General features: G+C 33.2%; 2 protein-coding genes across 2 annotated transcripts; one reads left to right on the top strand and one right to left on the bottom strand.

Annotated features, from left to right (window-relative positions):
• Window positions 1–3,470: 3,470 nt before the first annotated feature.
• LOC132609838 (non-specific lipid transfer protein GPI-anchored 7-like) lies at window positions 3,471–5,193 on the bottom strand. Its single transcript, XM_060324000.1, has 3 exons — window positions 4,850–5,193; window positions 4,023–4,064; window positions 3,471–3,751 (listed from the first exon to the last, which is right to left on the bottom strand). Exons 1-3 carry the CDS (start codon window positions 5,145–5,147, stop codon window positions 3,714–3,716), a joined length of 378 nt encoding a protein of 125 aa, XP_060179983.1. The 5' UTR covers window positions 5,148–5,193; the 3' UTR covers window positions 3,471–3,713.
• A 16,898-nt stretch (window positions 5,194–22,091) lies between these two features.
• Window positions 22,092–22,975, top strand: LOC132608733 (21 kDa protein-like). Its single transcript, XM_060322468.1, has one exon. It carries the CDS (start codon window positions 22,132–22,134, stop codon window positions 22,789–22,791), a length of 660 nt encoding a protein of 219 aa, XP_060178451.1. The 5' UTR covers window positions 22,092–22,131; the 3' UTR covers window positions 22,792–22,975.
• Window positions 22,976–26,322: the final 3,347 nt, after the last annotated feature.

Genomic DNA, 26,322 nt, shown 5'->3' with positions numbered 1-26,322 from the left:
AGATTTGCAGCAGTGGCCCAAATGGGCCAGATCCATTGGCTTGCATTTATTCTTTCTATTTTATTCTCGTTATGTATTTGATTTCCGTTTATGCATGACTAACACTTTATTTTTTTAGTTTTAGATGAATCCATAATGAATTAGTTGGGTTAGATTTAGTGTAACGGGTAGTTAATTTAAAGGAAAACCCGAAATTAATTCCATAGGTTTCATTTTCTTCTTTTTTTTATGTTAAAATTATTTATAGTATTTATAATATTTATTTCTAGAATAATTAATTTTTCAATAGCGTAAATACGTATTTTCGAGTTAAAAGAATCATGTTTTGTTCTTACTATCCTAGGAATTTTAAAACGCCACTAATACGCAAGTATGAACTTAAGAATATTTTGTAAACAATTTTTTAAGATGTATTCAAATTATGCATATTTTGGCCAAATGTAGTTAACAAAACAGAATCTCATTTATACTTGTAAAACGCCAAGTCAATTAATACGTCATTGTTTAGTTTGTTTTCAAACATTTACTGGAATACTATGCAAACTCGCATTTTGTTTTTACTTATATGCAAAATTATCATATTTTGAAAAATCTTATTTGGAATAGCATTATCCTATTTCCATTTAAAGCTTTAGCGGCATTTATAACTTTATTTTTAAATAACACTTTAGAATCTCCTTTTATGCAAATTTGTTAGTCTCGTTTTGAGTAGCATTATTAATTGAAGCCCTTTTATAAGTCTTATTATAAACAACATTTATCTTTTTCTTATGCAAAATATTTTATTTTATGAGTCTTATTTTAAGATAACATCACTATTCTCATTCAAAGTTTAACAGTATTTATAAGTTTCATTTTTAAAAGCATTTCCTTTTATGCAAGTCATATATTTTCCTACAAATCAGTTCAAATAGCATTACTATATTTTACAAGCTATTTTCTTAAAATTTAAACACTATATTTAACCTTAATTAATTAACCTAAGTTTGGTCGGATAACCGTAAGTTAACGGATTCTAGAGGATGCCTAACCCCTTCCTTTTAGGATAATACAGAACCCTTACCTAGAATCATACTGGTTAAGCAGACTATTAACGGATGTTTAATTAGCTTTACCTTAGTTAATAATTAGGTGTGCTAATTCACCGTAAAATCAATTAGGTGGCGACTCCTTAAAACAAAACAATTTAGGAATCTCCAATATGTTATACTCCGCTCTAACCCGGTTAAAATGGGGTATAACAACCGAGAAGGCTCAGATAGCCTGAAACTATGTAGCCACCATAGGACAATGATCGTTCCGCCCATTTAGGACGATACCTTAATTTTACATTGAATGGATCCATCAGGCACGTTACCACCTTATACCCTGCAAGGTATGGGGGCTCTGCTGGTCCGGCGAGGTACCAGACTCCACGTATCCACGTGATGATATCATGTGTCGGTTTATGAAATGCTCTCCCTACTTATCATGTTTTACTTATGTTATATATACATATATGTACTCATGCTCATGTTTATGTCCAGGGTTTTCAGTTTCAGTTCTTATCATGTTATTCCATGTCCCATGTTGTTTCTTTCAGTTGCTTTACATACAAGTACATTCAATGTGATGACGTCCCCTTTTATTGCCCGGGGGCTCACATTTCATGATGCAGGTACGGATTTACAGGACGACGCTTCTGCTCATTAGGATCTGCACGTACCAGCTTATTGGTAAGTCCCATCTCATTCGGGGTCTAGGCATTACCTTTCTTTATCTAGTTTTGCATCTAAAGGTATGCTGGGGGCCTTGTCCCAGCAAGTATGTTACGTGTTTTGTTTTCAGACTCATGTTAGAGATTTCATAGACAAGACAAGTGTCATGTTAGACTTCCAGAGTTGGTTAGCCGGTTTAGCTTATTTATGATAGTATCCGCATTCATGACTTAATAAAATATTTATTAAGTCATGATGAGAGCAATGGTGAACAAGAAACCAAACTTCTGAGCCATCTCAACAATTAATTAATATTCTGATATACTTGAAAAGAAAAGACAGAATTAAGATAGAAGATGTGTTCTTGTTTGCAATTCCTTTGTACACCTTCACAATTTATAGGCCTTCACCCCATGAGCTCTCCCTCTTTCTAGGAGGTTTTCACATGATCAATTTATGTTATATTAACATGTTAAAAAATATATTATTATATGCGTATTACAATATAGGCAGATTTGCAAAAATAAGATGATTTGAGGCGACTATATTTTGTCCCCGTTTAAGGAAGTTTTGTGAAAAATAGTTTTGGCATTACACACCTGGAGGAATGAAAAAGTTACACTTGTTCAATTGTTCACAAACTTTGTTGGATGAGCGAATTATGCACGTGTTTCAATTGTTTACAAGTTTTTTCAAAAGAACACAACTTGATACTATCTTCATTTTATTTATCTTATTAATTGTTTGCAAGTTTTGTCAGGATCGACAAATCTTGCTTGTGTTGTTCAATTATTGGTCACAAATTTTACCGAACCGACAAAACTTTGTCATTGTACCTAGCTTGTTAAATTGTTCACAAGTTTCGTTAAATACACCATTCTTAGCCCAATTTAATCCCATTAATTTTTTTTTAAAAGAGCTCATAAGTATCTTAAGTAGGGACCACCCAACTTCATGGTTAACCCTTACTTGAAAGTCTACTTTTTATAATGATATATATGCATAGAGTCTACTCTTTTTTGTTATATTACATGAAGTCTACTTTTTTTTCTTTTCATAATGATATATGCATGACTTGATGCATTTGATTATTGTTTGCTTTGAGCATGTGAGTCCTCCAGCAATGTGCCAGGCGGCTACATCAATATACAACGCAGTTCCTCTAATTAAGGTTAGATGTGATAATATAGGCAGATTCTGGATGTTAATTGATGGATTTAACCGGTTGTTAGTATTGAATTCACTTTATGTTTAGACATACAAAATATTTTTTTTAAATTTGATTGAAGGGTGTTCAACTGACCAACTACGTTTTAATGCCACTAAATACATGAATATGCTATGGTTAAATGACAAGTGCTTACACCAAATTACATTAATATAATGATTAAGTGATAAATTAAGTTAGCAGTATACATTAATTAACTATAACTAAATAACAAGGATGAATGTAAAAAATAAACGGCATGCACTTATTATTTTTATATGTACATAGGTATTTTTCTTCTTATGAAGAGTGAATATTGGGGTCTTTGGGGCCTAAGGAATAGAAAAAACTTTATAATGTTTTTCAAGGAATAGGTGGTGTGTTGGATCCATGTTACATATAAGTCCCAATAAAGTGTGAGTATTGTCGGATGGGCTTAGAGTAATATGGTTCGACAACATATTTCTCATATGGTCTAAAGTCTAAACTCACAGAATCATAGAACGGGTGACAAAAATGTCCGAAGAGGTGGGTGGTCTTGGACTTTAATTGTCCCATCACAAAACTTCACATTTAACAAGTTTTAACTTTTGATCATGATGGTTTGCCCACAAGTGGGGTTCTAAAGTTTTCAATAAGAGCATTAGTACAAAATTATACTGTTTAGCTTAAAAACAAAGCAATCCAAGAGGATTAACTCAATTGTTGGAAAGCATCAATACAAACAGAGGATGAATAGTTTTGTTTTGATCAATATAGCTTATCAAATTATCAGCCAAGCGGGAGGCTGGGAGCCACGACCACGTAAATCAGTTTACATTGTTGCCATCTTTTCCTCCTAGTGTGGCTGTAAAATATTTCATCAAAGAAAATCGTTAGGAATATTTCCCAATAAACACGTAAATATGTGAATTGTGATAGCTCTTCTAGATATATAAACAAAAAGCTTATACGGTGATGCTTCACTAGAAACAAAATTTAAACGAGAAAGATTGAGTTTTGACACATATTATAAAACACAATAGAAACATACCTTCTTAGTAACAACTTATTACTATAAACACAGTAAAAATATAGTACCTTTTTAGTAAATTAAAACAAACAAAATTCTCAGTTACCTGGTGGTGGCAAGGCTTCAGAACCTGGACCAGGAGCACCACCTACAAACAAAAACAAATAATCAAAACACCAACAAAAGGAAATAAGCAGAAGTGCATTGCCTATAATTTATGGGTTTCAACTCAATTTAACATATTCATCACGAAATATAGACATATACACATAAATTATTAAAAAATCAACAAATATTAAATTCTTAATACATAGTTTTGAAATTATAACAATAAGAATTGAAAGCTAATTTACTTGATGAACTCTTTCCTTTCACAGTTGAGGTTGAGTAACCTCATTTGTACCATAGTATTCCCTTCTCTTTTCCCTCCCCCTCCCCGATGATGATGATTATAACAACAACCACAACACGATTGAGTTTTTTTATGATAATAATAATAATAATAATAATAATAAATAAATAACAAAAAGCACACTGAGTTCAGAATCATAAGTATTGAACTCATCAAGTTTATATTTTGAACCTATCACAGAGTGCGAGCTAGCCGATTGAGTCTTTTTTCTTTCTTTATTTTTCATAACCATCTAGTATTGGGAACTTGATAGTCTAACTAATCAAGATTCATGCCACGTAGGACTCACTAAAAGGGGAAGCGTTTCCTACCTAGAAAGTTTCTCCGTTTCTAAAGCTTAAACTTGAAACTTTTGATTAAGGGTAAGGCAAGGTCGACCATTTGAACGAACAAGTATAGACTATAGCGGAACAAATAGGGAAATTCGGAATCGTCAATCACCGGAGACTCGCTAATAAGTACCGCGTGGTGGCCACTGATTAAAACAAAAACAATTTATTTAAAAGTGTAAAAGATCATACCTTTACAACCACTTATATCACCAGGAATATTACATGCTTTTGGAAGTGCAAGTGCTTGAGTAACATTGATACCAAGTGAAGGCAACAACGATGGATTCTCATACAATTTACACAAACAATCAAGATCCTTTGTTATTGCTTCTCTCAATGGATCACAACATGTTGCTGGCGGTTTAGTGGCATTAAGGTAAGGTGCACATGGTACTAATTTCGAAGCACACGACGGCGTTTGAGCTTCTGCCACCATTGCCGCCATTAACGCTACCATGATTAGAGCAAACATTTTGGAAGAAAACATTCTTGACTTTTGTACTGTTCTATGTTGGAAATGTTAGTTGCTATATATTTATTTATATATATAGGGGTGGTTGGCTGTTTTTTTTTTTTTTTTTAATTCTTTGTTTTTGTATAAACAATCCCAAATCGTTGGAAATATATGATTTAGAAGTTAATATTTTTATAAAAGAAATTAAGGATTGCAGTGACATGATGGGATCCTTCCACCATTAATCAGAGATTTCGAGTTGGGTCGTTAAGAGTGGAATTTTCTATAGAGAACGCTTCCAAAAAATTTTACCAGTTGTCTCTTTTTATTTCTTTTACAACTTATGGACCTTTTAGACTACAGTTTAAAAATTCCTTTGGAGCAGCAAACTGAAAATCTATGAGAAAGCATTAGAAAGTGATGTAATTTTTTGTAAGTTGTTATAAACGTTAGACTATAGACTAATTTGTTTAATCGTTAAGGTTGAGAAATATATGAGCAAACATTAAATCCGAGTCGAATGCAATCCGGAAAGACAATTTCCTAAGGATTATATTTACAATTTATGTTAAAATAACATTTTTTTTTAAACTGAGGCCTAAAAATAGATATTTGCGTAAATTAACCAAACATTTCCTCATTTAATGGGCCTTAAGCCCGCACAAATAGGATTGATCGGGTCTCAAAGCGAGTACATGACATTGGAGGGGGGAGGGGATAATTTTAGGAATCTTGTAGACCTTTCTTTAATTAAATTTTTATTATTAATTATTACGCGGCTTGTTTTTCAATTAATCAACGAGAAAGATGGTGAATTGTTGCATGCACCAAATGATGAATACTTGCTTTAATATACACAAATTGGATTTCTTTTGTTTTATATTCGATATTCAATATTCACTTTAAAGTTTCGCTCAGATTAATTTAAATTCGCGACATATAAAACTCATTAAAAAAGAAAGCATTGGCTAGAATTTTTCCTATCACAGGATCAAATTCGAAATTTCTGATTAAAAATGAGAAAATTTTGTTCGTCTTTCTGCAACTCTTGTTCATCGATACATGTTGCACGAATATTGAATAGTAATGGCTTATAATTTTTTCTATTAATTGATATATCTTCTGGAAGTAATGATTTATAATTTAAAACACGGTGAATATTATGATATTAATTCCTATACGTTTTTCCACTTAATTAAATACTAAAATTATAGTATTTACGATAAATCTTTTTCCTGGTACGCCATGTTCCAACATTTCGCTTGCGTCACTTAGAAAAACAAGGATGACGGTAGTAGTGCAATTTCTAGCCAGCTAATGGAAAAGAATAGTAAAGAAAGATAAAGTACCAAGTGGGAAATAAATCAAATTAGTACTTAGTAGTAATGCAATTGTAGCTAGCTATTGGAAAAGAATATTCAACAAATTAATTAAAGATAAAAATATTAAGTGGGACAAAATCTGACATGTGTAATAGCAATAGTACTCCTTCTATCTTAAATTATTTATCGTGGTTATTAAAAGTAGTTGTGTCAGTCATTTAGAAATTCAATACACAATTAATTATTTTTTTCCCATTTTACCTTAATAGAATTTTGTCCTTAATGAAGATGACACATCAATAGAGCAAATATTTAATGAAGAGAGATTATAACTAAGACATAAATAAAAGTAAAATTAATCAAATTTTTCTTCTAATTAAAATTTCTTAAGGGCCGCATAAAATAAAAATACAAAGCGAGTATTACATAATACGTACTTAATCTATTGATTTGATGATTTATATAATTGAGTGCAACTTCTTTGAAATTGAGGTATAATTAACAATTTGTTTTTACTTTTTCTTTTTCATTGTCTTTTCTTTCTTTTCAACTCTAGTGCCAAGTCTTCAGTCTTCTACGTGCATTTGGGTGATTTCACAGGGATGGGTCAAAGTTTAAACAAGGAAACTCAAATAGACTTGTAAGAAAGTTTTGTCCAAAAAGCAATCTTATTTTGTTGGTTTGTTATGTATTTCTTCCGTTTTAATTTATGTGACATTTTACTTAGTCTGTTGTTAAAAGAGTGACACACGGTTAAATTCGGAAGTAAGTGAATTTATACTTCTCTCTTTATTTTCAATAATAAGATTTTGTAACAAAACACATGTTATGACATGTTTAAAGTCATAAATTCTCATTTCTTTTATAAATTCTGTTTAAAGTCATAAATTCTCATTTCTTTTATAAATTCTGTATTAACTCAAATTGGTCATATAAATTGAAACAAAAGGAGTATGTTGTTATGTCCATACCGTTGCATCGTTTCACGATACAAGAAAAAGAAATTATTTTGAAAAATAACATACTTTTTTATGGATCAAACAGAACTTGAAAAATAAGAAAAGTGAAATTATGATTTTGATGTGGAAAATGTGGTGGTCAGGATCAAATAATTACCATGGTCTTCAACCTTTCTAGAATACTTGTTCTAGTTGCTTTTCTCCTTACGATTTGTTGGAAGGATTGCCTTTCGACTCTTTCCTACTTTTTCACTACCATTAGAATTGCTTTATGAGTTCATTGGCTTGAAACTTATCTAAAACCCAGTAAGATATACTTCTACCCTAGAACAAGAGAAATCTCATGTAGTTTTTTTTCTTTTTCCAATTAATCATCTTGATATTCGATATTTACTAGTTCGATGAATTTAAATTCGCACCGCATAAAGTTCATTAACAGGAAAAAGCGCTTTCTAAGGAAAGTTTCTCAAAAAAATGAGTTTTTCGAAAAGTTTTTGAACTAGCACTAGCTAGAAGAAATTGGAAGTATTTTTACTAGAGCGGATTTGCATCCCGTAGCGCATATAGGATTTTTGTAAGCAATGTTACCATTTAAAGAATCGAACAAATGAACAAATCAAAGAAAAATTCTAACACAATTAATAATACACAACTAAAGTATATATTACTGTAACATTTTTTAACTAAGTTTTTATTTCTAACAAAGTACTTATGATAACATCATTAAAAATATAATTCTATAAAAATCTTTACCTCATTAAAACATGAAAATACATGTTATTCTTTCAATTTTATTTGTATATATAATAAAATTTTCTAACCAAATGCTGTCATTAGACACTACCTTGACCTAAGGTGGCTCCATCTTTTCTATCCTGATAAGACCTAGGAAATATGTTGATTTCTTTTATTTGGAACCAAAATAAAAGTGATATGAGTTCAAGTTAATCTAACCCTCGTTAATAGAGTATGGTATTAGGAGGTGAACCAGATATGGACAGTTCCAACAAGATTTCATATTTTGAAGGATGCAACCATCAATACAGGGTGCATCTGAACCTAATAATTTTGACGCGGAATATAAACTTAAGTGTAAAAATTCATTAAATCTATAATAAATAATAGATATGAACCCATAACTTTAGTTATAATAAGTTCAATACTAAAAACCTTAAAAACTGAATTAGTAGAACTTAAATTTGATTCTGTCTTTGAGGAATAATGATAGTTTGAAATATAGCTGTCAAAGTGTAGAGAAAAGAAGAGTTGTCTATGACTAGGTCAACTGCGTGAATGACTTGATATGATGACTTGAAAATTATAACACCATATGACAAAATCTGAGAAAGTGAAAGGAAATTGCTGCTTTTGTGTTGGTTTCTTTGGACGTGTGAACGACTTGACAAATAAATTCCAGCCTTCACACCCTTGACTTCTAGCTTTTACATTTCTAATGTTGAAACGAGAACGACTTTGCAAATTACATATAATATGTGTAGATGTATATAATTGATGTATGATTTATGTATTTTGTTTAGCGGCTAGAGGTTGTTAATATTTTTGGCCTAGCTGTCAACTGTGTAACCTTACCATAATAAAGAAATACCATTTTTAGTAGCAAACAGTGTTTTGGTTAGTTTATGGGCATCTCCACAATTTAATTACTGGATGCCGCACCGCTTACTAATATATGGAGAATAATTCTATCCGTCAAAACTTAAGCAGATAAAATAATAGAGAAACAACAATTATTTTCGTTTGTTTAAGCAAGCTGATTAATGCCTTAAACTCTTTTTCTCGCTATCGAGTATTGACTAGGCTAGTCAAGAAACGTGTATTAGACTTGGGCATTCTTGACAGAAACATAGACTTTATTAATTTCCCAACACGCCTAAATGCACCCCTCAAGTAGAGGCGGATGAAGTGTTAGGATATTTTTTTTGGTCGAAAGAATATTTTCATTAACCAAATTGAAGTTATGTACAACCTGCTCATTTGGACTTTTGAGACAGGATCTTATGCTAATCTATTACATTCATTCCGTGCTACGAGCTAATGAATTGCTAATACTATCTAGCAAGGAAAGCTGTTAACTTCTTCTAACTTTTTACTCCATTTAGTCTGCTTTTGTCCTGCAATGTGAAGCTGCAGTACTATTTCTCTTGTTCGGTCCTCTTTTGTTCTGCTCAGTTGCTGGAATCTTCTCAGGTTCCTGTCCCTCCAAATATGGTATATTGTAGCCGCAAAGAGGAATCCCAACATGTGCCATCTTGTGTTTCTGCCGGTTACCCTTTTTGATATCCATTGGATTTCATTCTCCCACTGCTCTATCTGTCGAGTGATGCCCAACCAGTGCATTAGTTTGTTCCAGATGAAGTTGGAGTAGGAACACTCAAAGAACAGGTGGTTGTGTGTTTCCTCATTGTCATCCGAACATAATACACACTTAGTCTCCATCTGCACCCCCCACTTTGTAATTCTATCTGCCGTAGCCAATCTTTTTTGTATAGCCATCCACATGATGAAGTGATGTCTAGGTATCATACCTTTAAGCAGGGCCACTGTTTTCCAGTGGACTTTAGGCATTTGTGGTCTAAGAGCTATATATGCTTTTTTGATATTGAATTTATTCCCCACCTGGTAATTTTGGAGTTGGCTTATCCCTGTGTGTATTCCGTTTCTGCATTCAAAGATTTTCCGCAGCAGCCAACATGGTTGTTTGGGAGTGTCCATCTCTTGTATGCTCTTGTTCTTTATATAGTGGATGTGGACCCACTGTACCCACAATGTATCTTTTTTTTTTTCGTAATTGCCCATAATAGCTTAGTTATAGCAGCCTGGTTCCATACTGAGAAGTGGAGAATGTTGAGTCCCCCAGTAGATTTAGTCTGGCATAGCTTCTCCCAGGCAATGGGATGTTTCTTTGAGTTTTCATTTGATCCACTCCAAAGGAAGTTCCTACATATGGCACTCACTGTTTTATGTACTTTCTTCGGGAGGAGGAATACTTGACTCCAGTAGGTTTGCATTTCAAATAGGATGCTCTTAATAAGTTGTAGTCGTCCAGGATAGGAGAGTAGTTTTGAGGACCAGCATCTTATCTTAGCTACAATTTTGTCCACCAGAGGCATGCACTGACTGATGGTGAGTTTCCTTGAGGATAGTGGTACTCCTAAATATTTAAATGGCAGAGCTCCTAATGTAAAGTGATACTGTTCCAAGGTCTGCAGCTTCAGCTGGTCTGTGACTCCATACATATATATGTTGCTTTTTTCCATGTTCGCTTGCAACCCAGAAACAGATGAGAAGTGATTGAATGCATCCATCATCAGTTTTATTGATTGTTCATCTGCTTTACAACACAGTAATAAATCATCTGCAAAAAAACAAACATGAGTTATATTTAATTTCTTGCATTTGGGATGGTGGGTAAATTCAGGCTTCTTGTGGAGTTGTTTGAGAGCTCTGTTTAGGTATTCCATTACTAGGACAAAAAGGTAAGGAGACATAGGGTCTCCTTGTATTAACCCTTTCTTAGCGGGGAACCTGGTGGTCAGACTGCCATTGATCAGTAATGAGTAGCTCACGGTAGTGACACACTCCATTATCAGCTGCACTATTTTCTCCGGTATACCAAACTCTAGTAACAGCATTTCCAGAAATTTCCACTCCACAGAATCGTATGCTTTTCGGATATCAACTTTGATGACACACCTGGCCGAAATTGTTTTTTGGTTATAGCCTTTTATTAACTCATGAGCAAGAATGACATTGTCAATTATGTTCCTTCCCTCTATGAACGCAGACTGTGAGGGTCCAACTAAGTAGTCTACTACTTGCTTGAGTCTTGCGGTCAGAATCTTTGCTATGATCTTATATAATGTGGAGCAACAAGCTATTGGCCGGAATTCCTTCACAAAACTAGGGTGAGTGACCTTTGGGACTAAGGTGACCGTAGTACAGTTGACTTCCTTCAACAATTTACCTGACTGGAAAAATTGAGTCACTGCTATGATTACTTCCTCTCCCACTATCTCCCAATTATCTTGAAAAAATTCAGCAGGGTATCCATCGATGCCTGGGGCTTTGTCTGATGGTAAGGCCTTGACAGCAAGTACAATTTCTTCTTGAGTAACTGGGAGTAGAAGTTGTTGTTGCTGGTTAATAGTTAAGCATGGTCCATCTCTGGCTATCCGTGAGTCAAGACCTGGCATAACTGGGGCTACTTTCCCTAATAAGTTCTGGAAGAAAGTCATGAATTCCTGTTGAATCAGGTCAGGATCCGTTAGTCTCTGGTTCTGTTCGTTGAATATGCAGCTGACCCTATTTCTCGACTACCTTGACTTCAACTGAGCAAAGAAATATTTAGAATTCTTGTCCCCGCTATGTATCCAAGTTGCTCTAGATTTTTGTCGTAGGATTTTCTCATGGATGTTGTCCCACTTTTCAATCTGCAGCAGTAGTGCTTTCTCTTCCTCTATCAGATGTTGATTGAAGCAGTATTCATTCAGAGCCTCTTGTGTTATTTTTAACTGCTCTTGCAGTCCTTAGATTCTCCTTTCAGTTGCTGAGTAGGTTTTGTGTAGTTCCCTAGTATGTTCCTCTAATATTTTCAATTTCCTCACTATTGAGAACATAGCATATCCTTGCACTGTGGTTTCCCATACCTGTTTAACACTTTGCTGGTACTCCTCTTGATGCAGTAGTACTGTTAGGAGTCTAAATGGTCTTTTTCCAGCAACTCTATGTACTTCGGTATTTATCAATATTGGGGTATGGTCCGAGCATTCATGAGGCATATAGACTGTACCAATCGCAGTGTATACTAGGAACCATTGTGCATTTCCAAAAGCCCAGTCAATGTGACTGTATATTCTATCTTCCGACCCCCTTTTATTGTTCCAGGAGTAGTGTTGCCCACTTTTATTAAGCTGCCCCACTTCAATATCAAATAGACATTGTTGAAAATCTTGCATTTCTATATGATGAACAGGGGCACCATTTAGCCTATCTTCCACATGTAGTATGCTGTTGAAGTCACCAATGATAAGCCATGGGGTGTTTATGGTGCCTTTGATCTCCCTTATCTGCTCCCATAGTGGTCTCCTATCTGCCACTGTGTGCTTGCCATATACAAATGTGATATAGCTGCTAAACGTGGTATTTTTATCCTGCACTTGACAGTGCATCACTTGTTCGTTAGTGTAGACTTCCTGTACATCCACCTTTGCATTTTTCCAGCCCACCCATATCCTTCCATTTTCAGCATAGTTATAGTTGGTAAGAAAAGCCCACTATTGCCCAAATCTCGTTTGAATTTTGCTAGCTTTATTAGCCTTGACTCTGGTTTCGTAGCATCCCACCAAGTCAATTTTATTCTTCTTTAAAAAACTATCTAACTCCTTTATTTTGTAGGACTGATTGAGTCCTCGTATGTTGCATGAACATATTATCATGTTGGGTGATTTTGGGAGGAGTTTTTACCTTTGTCCACCAATTGAGTAGACTTATTATGTTGACCACCTTCATTTACCTTTAGCACTGCAAACGGATTCTTCTGTATTAGTAAGGCAGTATCCAGTTGGTCAGGTTCCTTATAAACCTGCTGTTGTTTTCCATTCTTATTCATGTTTATTGGTCCCCTATTTTCCCCAGTTCCAGTAGTCTCAGTTAGTAATGTGCTTTGCTTACCCAGGTTTTGTGTCATATTAGTGTGGTTTGCAGCCGCCGTTCCTGCATTTTTATTCGTGATGCCCCTGGTATCCTCCTCCTTTTTCCTTTCTTGCCATCCTTTTCTTATTCTACCTATCCTCACTTTCTTTTGTTGCTGTTCGGATTCCTTATGAGCTTGACACTCATTAGTAAAGATGACCAAAGTGGTTGCAGTTTTTGTAGAATCTAGGCTTCCATTCATAATCAATTTGTTGCTCCCATATACCTTCCTCTGGGGTCTCAATGTCTACAACATCAGGCAGTGTTTGCGTGATGTCCATTTCTATCAAGACACGAGCATAAGAGATCCTTTCATATTGAGCAGTCAATTTATCTGTACATAGAGGGATTCCAATACAACTGGCAATTCTGCCTAAATTTTCCTCAGCCCAACATTGTACAGGCAACCCTGGGAATGTGACCCAAAGCGGAATCACACGCATAGCTTCCTTGCCTATTTTGAAGTTTGGTGTCCATTTCTTCAGCACCAAGGGTCGATTGTTGTACGTGTATGGTCCATTCTGCATTATCAATTCTTTGTCCTCTTCATTGTCAAAGCGAAACACAAAATATCCATCATCGTGAATGAGTACCTTAGGGGCACTGACAGCATTCCATACTCCATAAACAAATTGGAGCATCTCTTTGAATGTTGGATTCCCTCCTATAACATACCCAATCAACGATGTGTCCCACTTTTTACATTGCTCCTTTAGTTCATTTGGATTCAGCTTAACAACCTTTTTCCCTTCACGAATCTCAGGAGCAAAATATTTGAGTTGCATACCGTATTTCTTTGCTCTGTTGCCCCGTACTATTTCAGCCAGAGTTGGAATATTCTCCGGAGGTGGGTCAACCGCACTGGTTTTAGGCCTGTGTGTTCCCATTTCCTTCTCTATGGCTTCTGGTGTTACCACTCGCGAACTGTTGCCGGACCCCGCCGCATATTGGAGTTTTCTCGGCCCGCTGCAGCCGCCGCTTCTCGTGGCGTAGGATCTTCCATTGATTCATATATGTGTGTTTGAAGCACCGTCGGTGCGCTTCCCCTTCCTGGCATCCAGTGTAACAGATTTGTTGGCGCAAGAGGCTGAGCGATCCCTGACTCTGGGGTAACCATTCGAGGTGTCTCTTGGTGTTGTATTAGCGGAGTTATCTCTTGGGGTGATTCCGGTGGTGGAGTGAGAACTTTGCTCCGCCGACCTCTCGCCATGGCGAACGTTAGCTAACCCTAGCTTAATCGTACGCCTTTAGAGAGATAGCTTCCAAGTGTTAGGATATTGGGTTCACCTGAATCCAATGTTTTCGACTTGAGAGCATATTTTTATTAAAACTGTAACAAATATTGTACTTGAATCGATCATTAAAAAATACGGTGAATTCAGTGCAAACTTTTTTTTTTAAGTTAGAAAAGTCCAAACTAAGCCTATAATCATTACAACAACAAAACTAGCTAGACAGTATAGTTCACTATGGGCCTCACATAAAAAATGTGACCAGAATATCTTGGTGTCTTTATTTTGGCCATTATTTTTTTTTGAGAAAATTATATCGCCGGTCACGATTTTAAAATTAAGCACCTAATTAGCATATGTTAAAAAAGAACAAGTTTTATTACATTTTTGACATATTCAAAAAAATACTCATAAGAAAAAGATATCCCCTAAATCAGGGATTCACCACCTTTCCTTATTTTTCTCTTTTCTTTAACTAACACATCCCTATTTTCCTCACTTCTCTCTCTTCTTTAACCAATAAACCCCATTATTTTCTAGTTCCAAGGAAGTATAGAAAGAGGAGGCATATATTTCAATTCTCACACCCAAAATTTCTAAAGAAAATGTATAATTGTGACGTGATGATGAATGAACACCCAAAATTTCTAAAGAAAATGTACCTGTGAGGTGATGATAAATAATTTGGATCTCAATTAGACCTTATTATTTTCTTGTGTTGGTTTACTGCTAATGGATGTATTTTAATTTATGTTTTATTTTAAATGCAAAATTTACATTATACCATTATTATTCAATTTATATAACATGTATCTTTAAATACATGCTTAAATACACATTGTACCTGGTATAATTCATTTTCAGAGGTATTATATGTATACTAATGTGTTAATATATATAGTATAATTTAAATATATTTTAATAGTATTGAGGTATAATATAATATGCTCGGTATAATATTTTCTTGGGACATACTTTGTCTATTAAAGTAATAGTATAAGTGATCTTTTATTTTGTCCTGATGCTAATGTTATGCCAAAGATTACATAATGAAAATATTTTGTAGGGAGGAAATGTTTGGAACCTATAGAGAAAGTGTGAGAGATGGAAAATGTCGTAAAAAGAACAGTTACAGAGGATATAGAGTCCTACTAAAAAATAGGGAGCAATTACCTTATACAAAGCAATTTATTTTACTACAAAATTCTTAACCCATCATGGAATGTTAATTTTATTTACCCGTTAAGAGTATGTAAATATTATTATATTTTTTGTCTATTTATGTTTCTCTCCCTTTTTTTTGCGCCGAATGTCTTTCAAAGGCACTGGTCTTTAATTTTTGTCCCCCAAATTGTTGGTCTTTACTTTTGCTCTTAACCTAAAAATTCACGGGTTTCGGGTTCGAAGCCCCATTCAGTAAAAAATTAGAAATAATTCGCGAGGCAGAATTTTGGATTCAAACTTAAAGTCTGCCTTACTGGCTAATTTTGGGTAAAAGTTTGCCTTAAGGCAAACCTCTGCCTGCCTTAAGGCTTAACTTTTGCCCGAATAGGCTTAATTTGCTACAAACCTCTGTCTCGTGATTTTTTTTCCTGAGTCGGGTTTCAAATCCAGAACCTTGGGATATTAGGTGAAGGGAAAAAAATTAAACACCAACAATTTGAGGGACAAAAATTAAATACCAGTGCCTTTGAAGGACAATCGTGCAAATGGCCCTATAATCATGAAAAAATTACGTGAGAAGTCATGATACCATAAATAAGAACATAAATAGCAGAATTTTTCATATTCTACAAAAACAACATTGTTTATTACATATATAACACATTAAAAGAAGTATATAAAAAATGGGAATATCCCTAAAATCAGGGATTCCATCATATCTTTTAGACTTTATTTTCATTTATCCATCATTTAAAAGACAAACATATCATTTATTCTCTTATTTAAGATAAACATCTACCACTTATCATCTTCTCCAACATATATATCCTCCATCTCCTATTACTCATCCCTCCATTCCTTCATTTTCCAGTTGAAAAAAAACACCATATTTATTTATGGTATAAATATATTTTTGCAAATATATATATACACTAAAATACCATGTATATTTATGGTATAAATTCATATTTTTGAAGATACCATGTATATGATATAAATATATTTTTGCCAAAATACCAAGTATATTTATGATATAAATAGATAATTCGAAAATACCATGTATAGTTATGATAGAAATTTTACATGTATTAAGAAAATAGGAACAAATGTTTAAAAAGAAGGAACAAAACTACTTTTTCGAATGATCGTATCAATTGTATATGGAAGATAAATATTTTGCCCCAAAAAAATAGGAAGAGTTAGTTTGGGATTGATTCACGAAGTTAGTTTGGGATTGATTCACGTTCAACTGAATTATAGGGATTTCCTTTGGAAGTTTAATATTTAGTTGCTATGAAATAAAAATTAAATAACCTTGCTACGATTATGTAATTATTTGCTATAATCATTACAACAAAAACTAGACAGTATAGTTCACTATTGGGCCTCACATAAGAAATGTGACCAAAATATCTTGGAGTCTTTATTTTGGATCAGAAGCTGAAGCCTGAAGTTGGACCTTTCCAGGAAGATATAAGGTATTTTTACACGTTATAGTTATTTTTAATACATAATTAGTGATAATAATTATTTTTTATTTTAATTACTAATAATAACTAAATACCTTTCTAATTTAACTATTATAACTACACAATAACTTTTAATTAGCATTTCACAAATACATCTAAAAATTAGCATCCCAATCCCATATCCCTTTTAATGGTAGCATATTAATTACTTAATATACATTACCATTCTCTCTATTTTTTCATAAATTCTTATCTTTTAAAAAGGAAAGAATCTTTGAATGCCTAGTGATATAGTCGTCTTCTTCCTCTCTTCCCTTTCTGCAAAAACTTCATTTCCATTCTCACCAATCAACAAGTTTTTTAGGGTTTTGAGAAGACAAAAAATATATGTATTTGTGTATGTTCTATGATATAGCTACCAATTGTTGTGGTTGGTGGTGTATTTTTGTAAGTTTTTCTATATATTTGTGTATTTTGTTCAAATTAATTCCATCAATTCATCTAGTTTCAAATACACGCGACATAAATACATGGTAAGTTTTCTTCTATATATTTATATATTTTGTTCAAATTAATCCCCTCAAATACATGGGTGATGCAAATTGTTACTCACACAAATACATGAGATTTAATATAGAATACATGTAGTTTGATTGGAAACTTCAAATACATGGGTAAATAAAAAACGAAATCAATATTGAAAATATCAAATACATTACCACTAAATACATGAGTGATGCAAATTGTTACTCACATAAATACATGATATTTAATATAAAATACATGGAGTTTGATTGGAAACTTCAAATACATTAGTTATGCTATCAAATACATGGGTAAATAAAAAGCGTCAATATTGAAAACTTCAAATACATTGGCTGTTGAATGTTTTCAAATTTCAAATTTTTGATTTTTTACGTTTGAATGTCGAAGATTGGATGAAGGAATAGAAAACGGTTATGAAAAAGAAATCTAAAATCTGATTTTGTGGAAGAGTATGGTAAAAAATACCAATTAATAATTAATTAAATGATCCCACCGTTATGGCCTAAAATCAAGGGATATGTTTTTTTTTTATTGTGTTTTTATGAATTTACACGCATCAAATACATCCGAAAAATATCTTAATTTGGAAAAACATAGCTACAAATAGTATTATTTAAAGGGATAGTTATAAATGATAGGAAACTACCATAAGGTAGTCATTTGAGTAATTTTACCAAGATATAATGGTAGAAGTGACACCAGGTAACCCCTTTAAGCATCCTTATTTAAATTTTATACCTAATTTTATATACTATTTAACATTTAGTTAGTTTTGATAAACTTCAGACTCATCATATTATTGCTATTCTTGCTGCTGCTTCTTCTTTTTCTTCTTATCTTTAGATCTAGGGTCAACTTCAGACAGTGGGGTTTAGTTTAAATTGCATTTGACTTTTTTTGGTGTCATCAAGTGAAGGATTTACAGCTCGAAAAAAATCATGATGTTTGGACCAAAAAGGCCCAACTTGCATCTCACAGATTGCATTCACTATTTATTTGTGATAATTGTTAAAATCTAAGATGTATGTATAAGAAAATGTCCAACTATACTTATACAGATCGAACTAAAGAATGAATGTATCCATACCCTGTGTCTCATACTAATTACTAGCAATAGAAGTAGATCTTGAAGGGTTTTTACAAGTTCAATAAAACTCATTACTATAAATATGTGAAAAAAATTAAAACATACAAGAACATTATATTTATTCGGAACTCGTTAACTCAAAATTCTAAATTCGTTCTATGCTTTACACTCGTCCCCGATCAGCTTCGTTAATTAAGTACTTAAATAAACACCTATTGTCATGGCATCAACTAGGACTAAATATGGTTTATACTTTATACTCATTTTAGTGGATGCTAATTCTTGAAGTGGAAAAGGCCTAATAGAGATTAATTAGTATGAACTTTGTACTAACTTTAGTAGACGCTAATTGAAGTGGAAAATTAAAGGCCTAATGGAGATTAATTAGCATGAACTCTATAATGAGGGAAGAAAAATTAAGAGACCGGTCGGTGGATCAGTTGTCCTTTTTTGAAATTATCATCCAGGCAATTAAGGTCAATTCCCAATGCTGGATCTTGTGTTACATTACTTACATCTTAGTATAAGTGGCGGATCCAGGATTTTAAGTTCGGGGGTGCAGGATTCGGAAATTTTGAATTCGCGGGTGCTCTATTAACTATTTATATCTGTTTCATTTATATTTTCTATATAGTTATACACTCCGTGACTGAGTTTAATGGGTGCTGGAGCACCCAAAAGTTATACATAGGTCCGCCACTGCTTAGTATATCATAACATCTCGAATATCCCATAAATTCTTGAAATATTTACAAAACGATTAAGGCATCAAATCCTGCTCTTCTCAAGCCGTTGTGTTGAAAAGTAAAAAAGTCTCATATTGGTGATTAATGAGATGAGTGGTGATCTCCATACATGTATTTCGATAATTCTCCTCTCATGAGCTAGTCTTTAAGGTTGAATTAGACCTAAATTTCAATAAAAAGAGACAAATATAATACTCACAATTATTAGTATTTAATTGCTTCTTAAGATTTGTGTCACAGTTGGTTGCCAGCTCTCTGACAGGATACCCCATCCGCGTTACAAAAAAATAATTAAAGGATTCCTTCTTCTATAATGTTGCCTGCCTATAACTACTAAAATAAGGGTATTTGTGGTAAAATGATAAAAAAAAATTTGGAATGGGGCAGGAAAAGAAAAAATAGGAAGAGGATTAAAAGCTAAGGAATCGAATTCTCACGGATAAAGTGAGAGTGTAACTAACGAATCAATTGAGCTACTCATATTCTTTGTAAAATAATAAGTCATATGTCACTTTTTAACTAAAATTCTCGAATTTAAATCTTAAATATGAAATCATTTTTATTAGAAAGTGTTTAATTTTGAATGTAAAAAAGTTCAGTTCGAATTCAAATTTCCGAACGCTAACCAAGGAAAAACCATAATTGCTTACTAATTAGTAGGCCTTACATGTGGATGCCCATTGTTTTTATTTTTGAGTACATTTTCAATAAACGAGGCACAGACCTTAATTAAAAATATATAGTTTTTGTGGTCTTGTATTCAATTTAAGAACAATCGAGAATAATCCAACACGTATTTCATTTAGACTTTTTTAAAAAAGCGCTTATAAGGGTGGCATTTCGACGATTTTATCCTTTTAATACATTTGATATAATCTTTCCTCAATACATATCTATTGTATCAATGATAAGAATATCTTAAATGTTGCTAATTAAGATAAATATAAATGTGAAACAAATATTTTATTTTGTCTTGATTAAATAAAAAGATAAATATTTTTAATAAGGACGATAAATATTTTGAGATGAATAGAGTATTTCCAAAAACCCTGATTTCTATCTATCAGATTTGGTCAAAGATTCCCTTCAAGACTTTGACAATCTCGTGTTTAAAATTTAGCAATTAATATTTTTTGCTAATAATTGTTTTGCAATTAATAACCTTGTCTGTCTCAGATTAGTTTAATCGTTTACTTAGCTTACTTCAGAGTTGACTAGCATTTCGCACTGGACAAGCTGCGCTATTTTTTTATAAAACTAAAATTAAAAAATCTTCAAGAATCGGGAAGCAAATTCAATTTACAATGATCATGTCTTCTTTACCATTTTCTACTTAAATATAAATATTTTGTTTGCGTCAAATTCGACTATAACATGCCCGCCTAACTCACACATCATACATTACGCTTGTACCACTAGATTAAAGTCGCATCAGGCTTTATTAAGTAATTAGTCTCCGAGTGAGTAAAAAAAAAAAAAAGGAAGGGGGCTACAAACTACAAATGATTATAAATTACACATAGTTAATTTCAGAGTTCAAAACAAATCCAGTATAAACTCGAGTTTAGAGAAAAGTTGATTAATTTTCTATACGTTAATAATGTCATTCTTTACATTTCTTTCTGCAATCAAGTAGACAAAGCACGTTATTATACACAGAATTTGGATATCTATTACGTGACCTTAAAGATTTTACATGTCTATCTAACAGCTCATGATAAGATTAATGACAAAGCGAAGATTATCATGAAGCTTCCAATCCGTTTGCATCTCAAGTTGCAAGCTGCAACTCAATAGAAAAATGTCAGATTTCACTGGATCCTTATTAGTTGTCAGTTTTTTTTTTTCATCGCACCATTTTTTTTTTATATTACTTTGAAATGGTTTCTTTGAGGTGAGGGTCTATCTATAATATTATACTACATATGTTGTTGTCAGATTTAACTGAAATAATGGAGAAATTGTTTAACTGTACGCACTGAGAACGTAAAGAAATTTTTATACCATCATTGTATGTTGAGTGTTGAGTCCTATTGTCTAAGGTGTAATTTGATTTCTTCATACAGTCCTAGGCAATTCTGCCCACATGAGTTAGCTCTTAGAGTTAAGTTAGGATTCATGATCCACTTTTATTTCATGATATGAGAGGCAGATTCATCTCAATTGTTAGCCCAATTAACCAATGTTAGATCTTTATATTATATTGTTCACACTTCAAATGTTTAGTCCAGAATATAAAGGGGCTATTGAGTCCCATATCGGTGTGCGAGGTATAATTTGATCTCTTTATGTGGTTTCAGGATAATCCCTACCACATAAACTAGCTATTACTGTTTAGTTAGATCCAATATTAATTTTTCTTATCATCACTTAAAATATCACTATAGGTAATTGTTTATAAAAAAAATTGACTAATAATTCGAAAAATATGAAAGATTATCTATTATAACATGCTAAAATAAACTAATCATATGAAAAATTACACTATCATTATATATAAGTTAAAATCCAACCTTGGAAGAGGCTTGAAAATTGCAAAAAGAAATAAAATTAATGCCAAACCTAAAGGATCACGTGAAAGCCATTAATTCGTCTACCTCAAAAGAATATGATAGGAGTATTTCATTTATTTTGTGTATAAAATATGATCATTGACCAGTATAAGATTCTACTAACAACTCTTTTCAACTCTATATAAAGCTTCCCCTAGGAATAGGATCTTGCACACTCCACTTGGGTAAAGCCATTTCAAAATTCCAACTCCAAAAAAGAGAAAAACTATGGCCAACCTCAGTCTTCACTTCTTACTAATTTTCTTGTCCTTCCATTCTATTCTCGCAACCATTACTGAATCTGTCACGACCCAAAATCAAGATAACGCAAAGTTCATGAAACTCTCAGATACTGTCACGACCCAAAATCCTGATGCCACAAACTTCATCAAAATCTCATGTAAAAAGTGTTTATACCCTACCATATGCATTCAATCTCTCTCTACCTACGCAAACACCATTCAACTAAACAAACAACAACTTGCTCATGCAGCATTATCAGTGAGTTTATCAAAAGCCAAAATTGCTTCAACATACATTTCAATGGTCACAAGAATAAGGGGCCTAAAGCCAAGAGAATTACAAGCTGCTAAAGATTGTTCAAACACCATGAATGACAGTGTTTATCAGCTTAGTCGATCGATCCCCGAGCTAGGGCAAAGTGGTAAATTAACATCAAGAAGAGATGAATTTACTTGGCATGTTAGTAATGTTCAAACTTGGATTAGTGCTGCACTTACTGATGAAAATACCTGCCTTGATATGTTTAATAATCCTTCTATGGATGGGAAAATTAAGGATTCTGTTAGGGCTAGGGTTTTTGCGGCTGCTCAAGTTACTAGTAATGCACTTGCTTTGGTTTATCAATTTGCAGAGAATCATTCATAAGTTTGTGCAACCACAAATATCCCATAGTATAATAATGTTATAGAAGTCATAGTTCGTAGTTTGCTAGCCAGTTTTGTGATGTAAATGTTATTACTACTACTACTACTATATTTTCATTTCATGTTATAACAAAATTAAAGTTTGAGATGAAAAATGTCATGAGCACCTGAATCCATGAGCACCGATGAAATTTTTTAGTCTCACACGTGAGATTTGAACCTATACTTCTCTTATGTTAAGGGGATTCAGACGTTTGACTATATATGTACATGAACATTATTATGACTTTACGATGGCCCCCTGATTATATGTTGCTCGCTCAGTGATCGAGTCAAGAATTTGGCTAAGGGTTTGCAAATTTTGTTCTCACTTATGTTAAGGATGTGCAAACTTGAATTTACACTCAATCACTAACATTTAACCTATGTAGATCGTGTAATTTTTCGACGAAGGGTGTGCACTTGACCACCCATTGCCTAAGGTGGCCCCGCTCCTGCTTATATAATTCCTCCATCCCAATTTGTTTGAAGGTTGACCAGTTTGAGGAGTCAAACAGTTTTTTCTTTGACTTAATTTTAAAATATAGATTCTTGGAGTATTTTATAATAAAATTTACATAATTGAAAACTACGTAAAAAGTATTATAAATCTGCATAATTAATAATTCACAATATATGAAAAGATTTGAAGACAATCGTAATCAGAGAAAGAAGTATTTGACTCTCTAAAGTGGTTAACCTTCAAACACTGGGATGGACGGAGTAAGATTTATTGATCTTTCAAATCAGGACGTTTGAATCTCAAAGAATATTGCGACTCTCTTTTCTGGCGAAGAAATATTAGAAAAGAATCATTGCATCTAACTTGGATGGAAATGTAAAGGGTAACGTTTTCTTGGGGCTAGAGTCTTCAATGATGCATATCATTAAGTCACTAGTAATGCATCGTACTGGTTTTGTGATGTAATTAATAAAGTTGTCTGGTTATAAATTAGTCTAATCATTTACTGTACCTCTAAAAATTAGAATTGACTCGATCGTTTGAAACTAGCTAGGCAAGTTGCATGATATTAGAGTATGCAAATGTCTCGAGTTCAAGTTTTACCGCCATTTATTATGAAGGAAAAATTCATGTGCTTGGTTATGAAAAAGAATAAAACTCCCACACATGGAGGAATGTGTTAGAAGCATAATTAAGTAAATAACAACGTATCATTTCTGATAATTTAAATTTTTAGATGAGATAATCACAACCTTAAAAACTTTATAGTTTTAGTTTACATCGAATTTACCTTCTCTTTCTCGCAACTTGCAAATTCACTACTTCGAGGTGGATGCCCCAAAATATTGTATTTGAGTGTGTTATGATCCATTCAGTTAGGAATGACAAAATTAGCTCATAAAATATAACCTGTCCAAGTTTGGGCGGGCCAGGCAGGTTATTGACCCGCCCAATTATTAGCTCCGCCCGTATCAATCCAACCTAATTCAGCCCATAAAAATTTGGGCTGACAAGTAGCTGTTGTAGTTTAAGATTGATGAGATGACATTGATAGAGTGTAATTAAAGAAGAAAGGAACTCAGTTCTCATTCAATAATGTGATCGGACTATACAAGCTTATATACACAACTGGCAAACAACTAACTCAACTTACTACCTTTCAACTTGATAACTAACTCATAACTAATTACATGAACTTAATATAAATGACTAATTATCAATATTAGTCCAAATTGACTCATGAGAAATCTTATCAAAATATTTCACGAAAATATGTTTTTATTTGATATGTTAAATATAGTCGTAAAAAGAAAAAATAATAATTTTATAAGTTAATAAAAAAATTGTAAAAAAGAACAAATAAAGTAATTAATACTTAATAAGGGTTAGGCGGGTTGGGTTATGACCCGCATTTAGTCCAACCAATTTCAGCCCAAGTAACTTTTGGCTAAATCAATAACCCGTTCATTATTAAATCAACTCATTTTGACCCGTTCAAATTCAGCCCAACCCGCCCATTTGACATGATCCGATACATGGTTGCAATTTAGTTATAGAGTTTTGTGATATATGTTGTGCCCATTTTTAGTTATAGAGCGTGTTATGGTACATGACATCGCGTGTAGATGAATAAAGCATGCTAGTAAGCAGAGCAGACATTTGAGCATTTCATTACGTGTTCTACACTCTGCATTTAGTTATATGTTGATATTTGAGCATGTTATTACTATATACTCCCGCCATCCTAAAAAGATTGTCTTCCTTTATTTTTTAATCAGTTACAAAAATATTGACACATTTCTATATTTAGAAACAATTTAACTTTATGAGATGATTTACAGTCACACAAATATCTAAGATTTGTTTTGGATCACAAATTTCAAAAGTCATCATTTATTTCTTAAACTTTGTGTCAAATCAAACTACGACATCTTTTTCGGACGGAGGGAGTATATGTTATTGAGGGTATGTAACATTGATTTATAGTGCATGCATATCGTTATAGTATTTGTGATACATATTGTATGGTGTTGTATACTGCGAATATATACATATCATGAGAGACTTTGACGCTGTAAGTTGAAGTAAACATTTATTGTTTCAAGCTAGAGGTAGCAACTATTACTCCACTGTTTTCTGTTGAACCCATAAACTACACTTTCATTGGAGCTACAGGCCTACTCATTCGGCAGAACTCATTAGCTTTGACTCAAACACTGTACTTGTATTTGGAAAACCACTTAATATGCGTACATAATTTATCAAAGCGTTTTCCAGAATTGAAATCTCATAAACTCAGAATCTTAGCTTCGCCACGACTTATTTCCAGATAGTCTACGACTTAGTGAAAAAGCATAGCTGCCTCTCCTGGAAAACGTCATAGAGGCATTGCTTACAAAGCCAAGCATCGCTACAATCAAAGTCATTGAAGCAACCTTTCCAACATGTGACTATTTCATTTGGATGGGACAAAAGTTTCGACTCAAGTCTTCTTACATAGTGTAGAACGTTTCTCATATCAATCACTTTTGTTTGTGAAGACCAAACTGCAAAATCCTGACAAAAAATCAGTATAAGGGAAATAATAGTAAAATATCAAAAGCTTATTTCACTAGTTTTTTTTTCTTTTCTAAATATATAAAATTATCTAGTATCTGTAATCCACTGGTATGAGTAATTCAGACTCGCACCGTGTAGCTCCAGAATTAAAAGGGGAAGAGCTTGGGTTATTTGAATTTTTGTCCCTCTGTTGTGTTGGTTTTTAATTTTTGTCCCTCATAACAAATGACTTTTTTAGCGAGGCATAAGATTATTTTTTCACATCATAACACTCAATAATTTATGCCCCGCATGAATTTGGGCCTTGAAAACCTTATGGCCCGGGGCAAAAATCAAATATCAGCCCATTCTTAAAGACCAGTCCATTTGAAGGGAAATTCGTGCATTTTTTATTAAAGAGCTCCGTGGAAATTTTGTTGTTGCTCTTTTTAGGACAGATGTAATGACCCTCCTTTTCTTTTTCGTGCAATG

Source organism: Lycium barbarum, chromosome 9 (genome assembly GCF_019175385.1).
Source record: "Lycium barbarum isolate Lr01 chromosome 9, ASM1917538v2, whole genome shotgun sequence".
Lineage (NCBI taxonomy): Eukaryota > Viridiplantae > Streptophyta > Magnoliopsida > Solanales > Solanaceae > Lycium > Lycium barbarum.
Note: the sequence above shows the minus strand (reverse complement) of the source record. Positions and strands in the feature narration are given on the sequence as shown.

Excerpts from the sequence above, each read along its gene's own strand:
- LOC132609838 (XM_060324000.1), bottom strand. The coding sequence starts at position 5,147 with ATGTTTTCTTCCAAAATGTTTGCTCTAATCATGGTAGCGTTAATGGCG. Across the intron at positions 4,065-4,849 it reads TGATATAAGTGGTTGTAAAG|GTGGTGCTCCTGGTCCAGGT; the intron begins GTATGATCTTTT and ends TTTTGTTTGTAG. Across the intron at positions 3,752-4,022 it reads TGAAGCCTTGCCACCACCAG|CCACACTAGGAGGAAAAGAT; the intron begins GTAACTGAGAAT and ends AATATTTTACAG.
- LOC132608733 (XM_060322468.1), top strand. The coding sequence starts at position 22,132 with ATGGCCAACCTCAGTCTTCACTTCTTACTAATTTTCTTGTCCTTCCAT.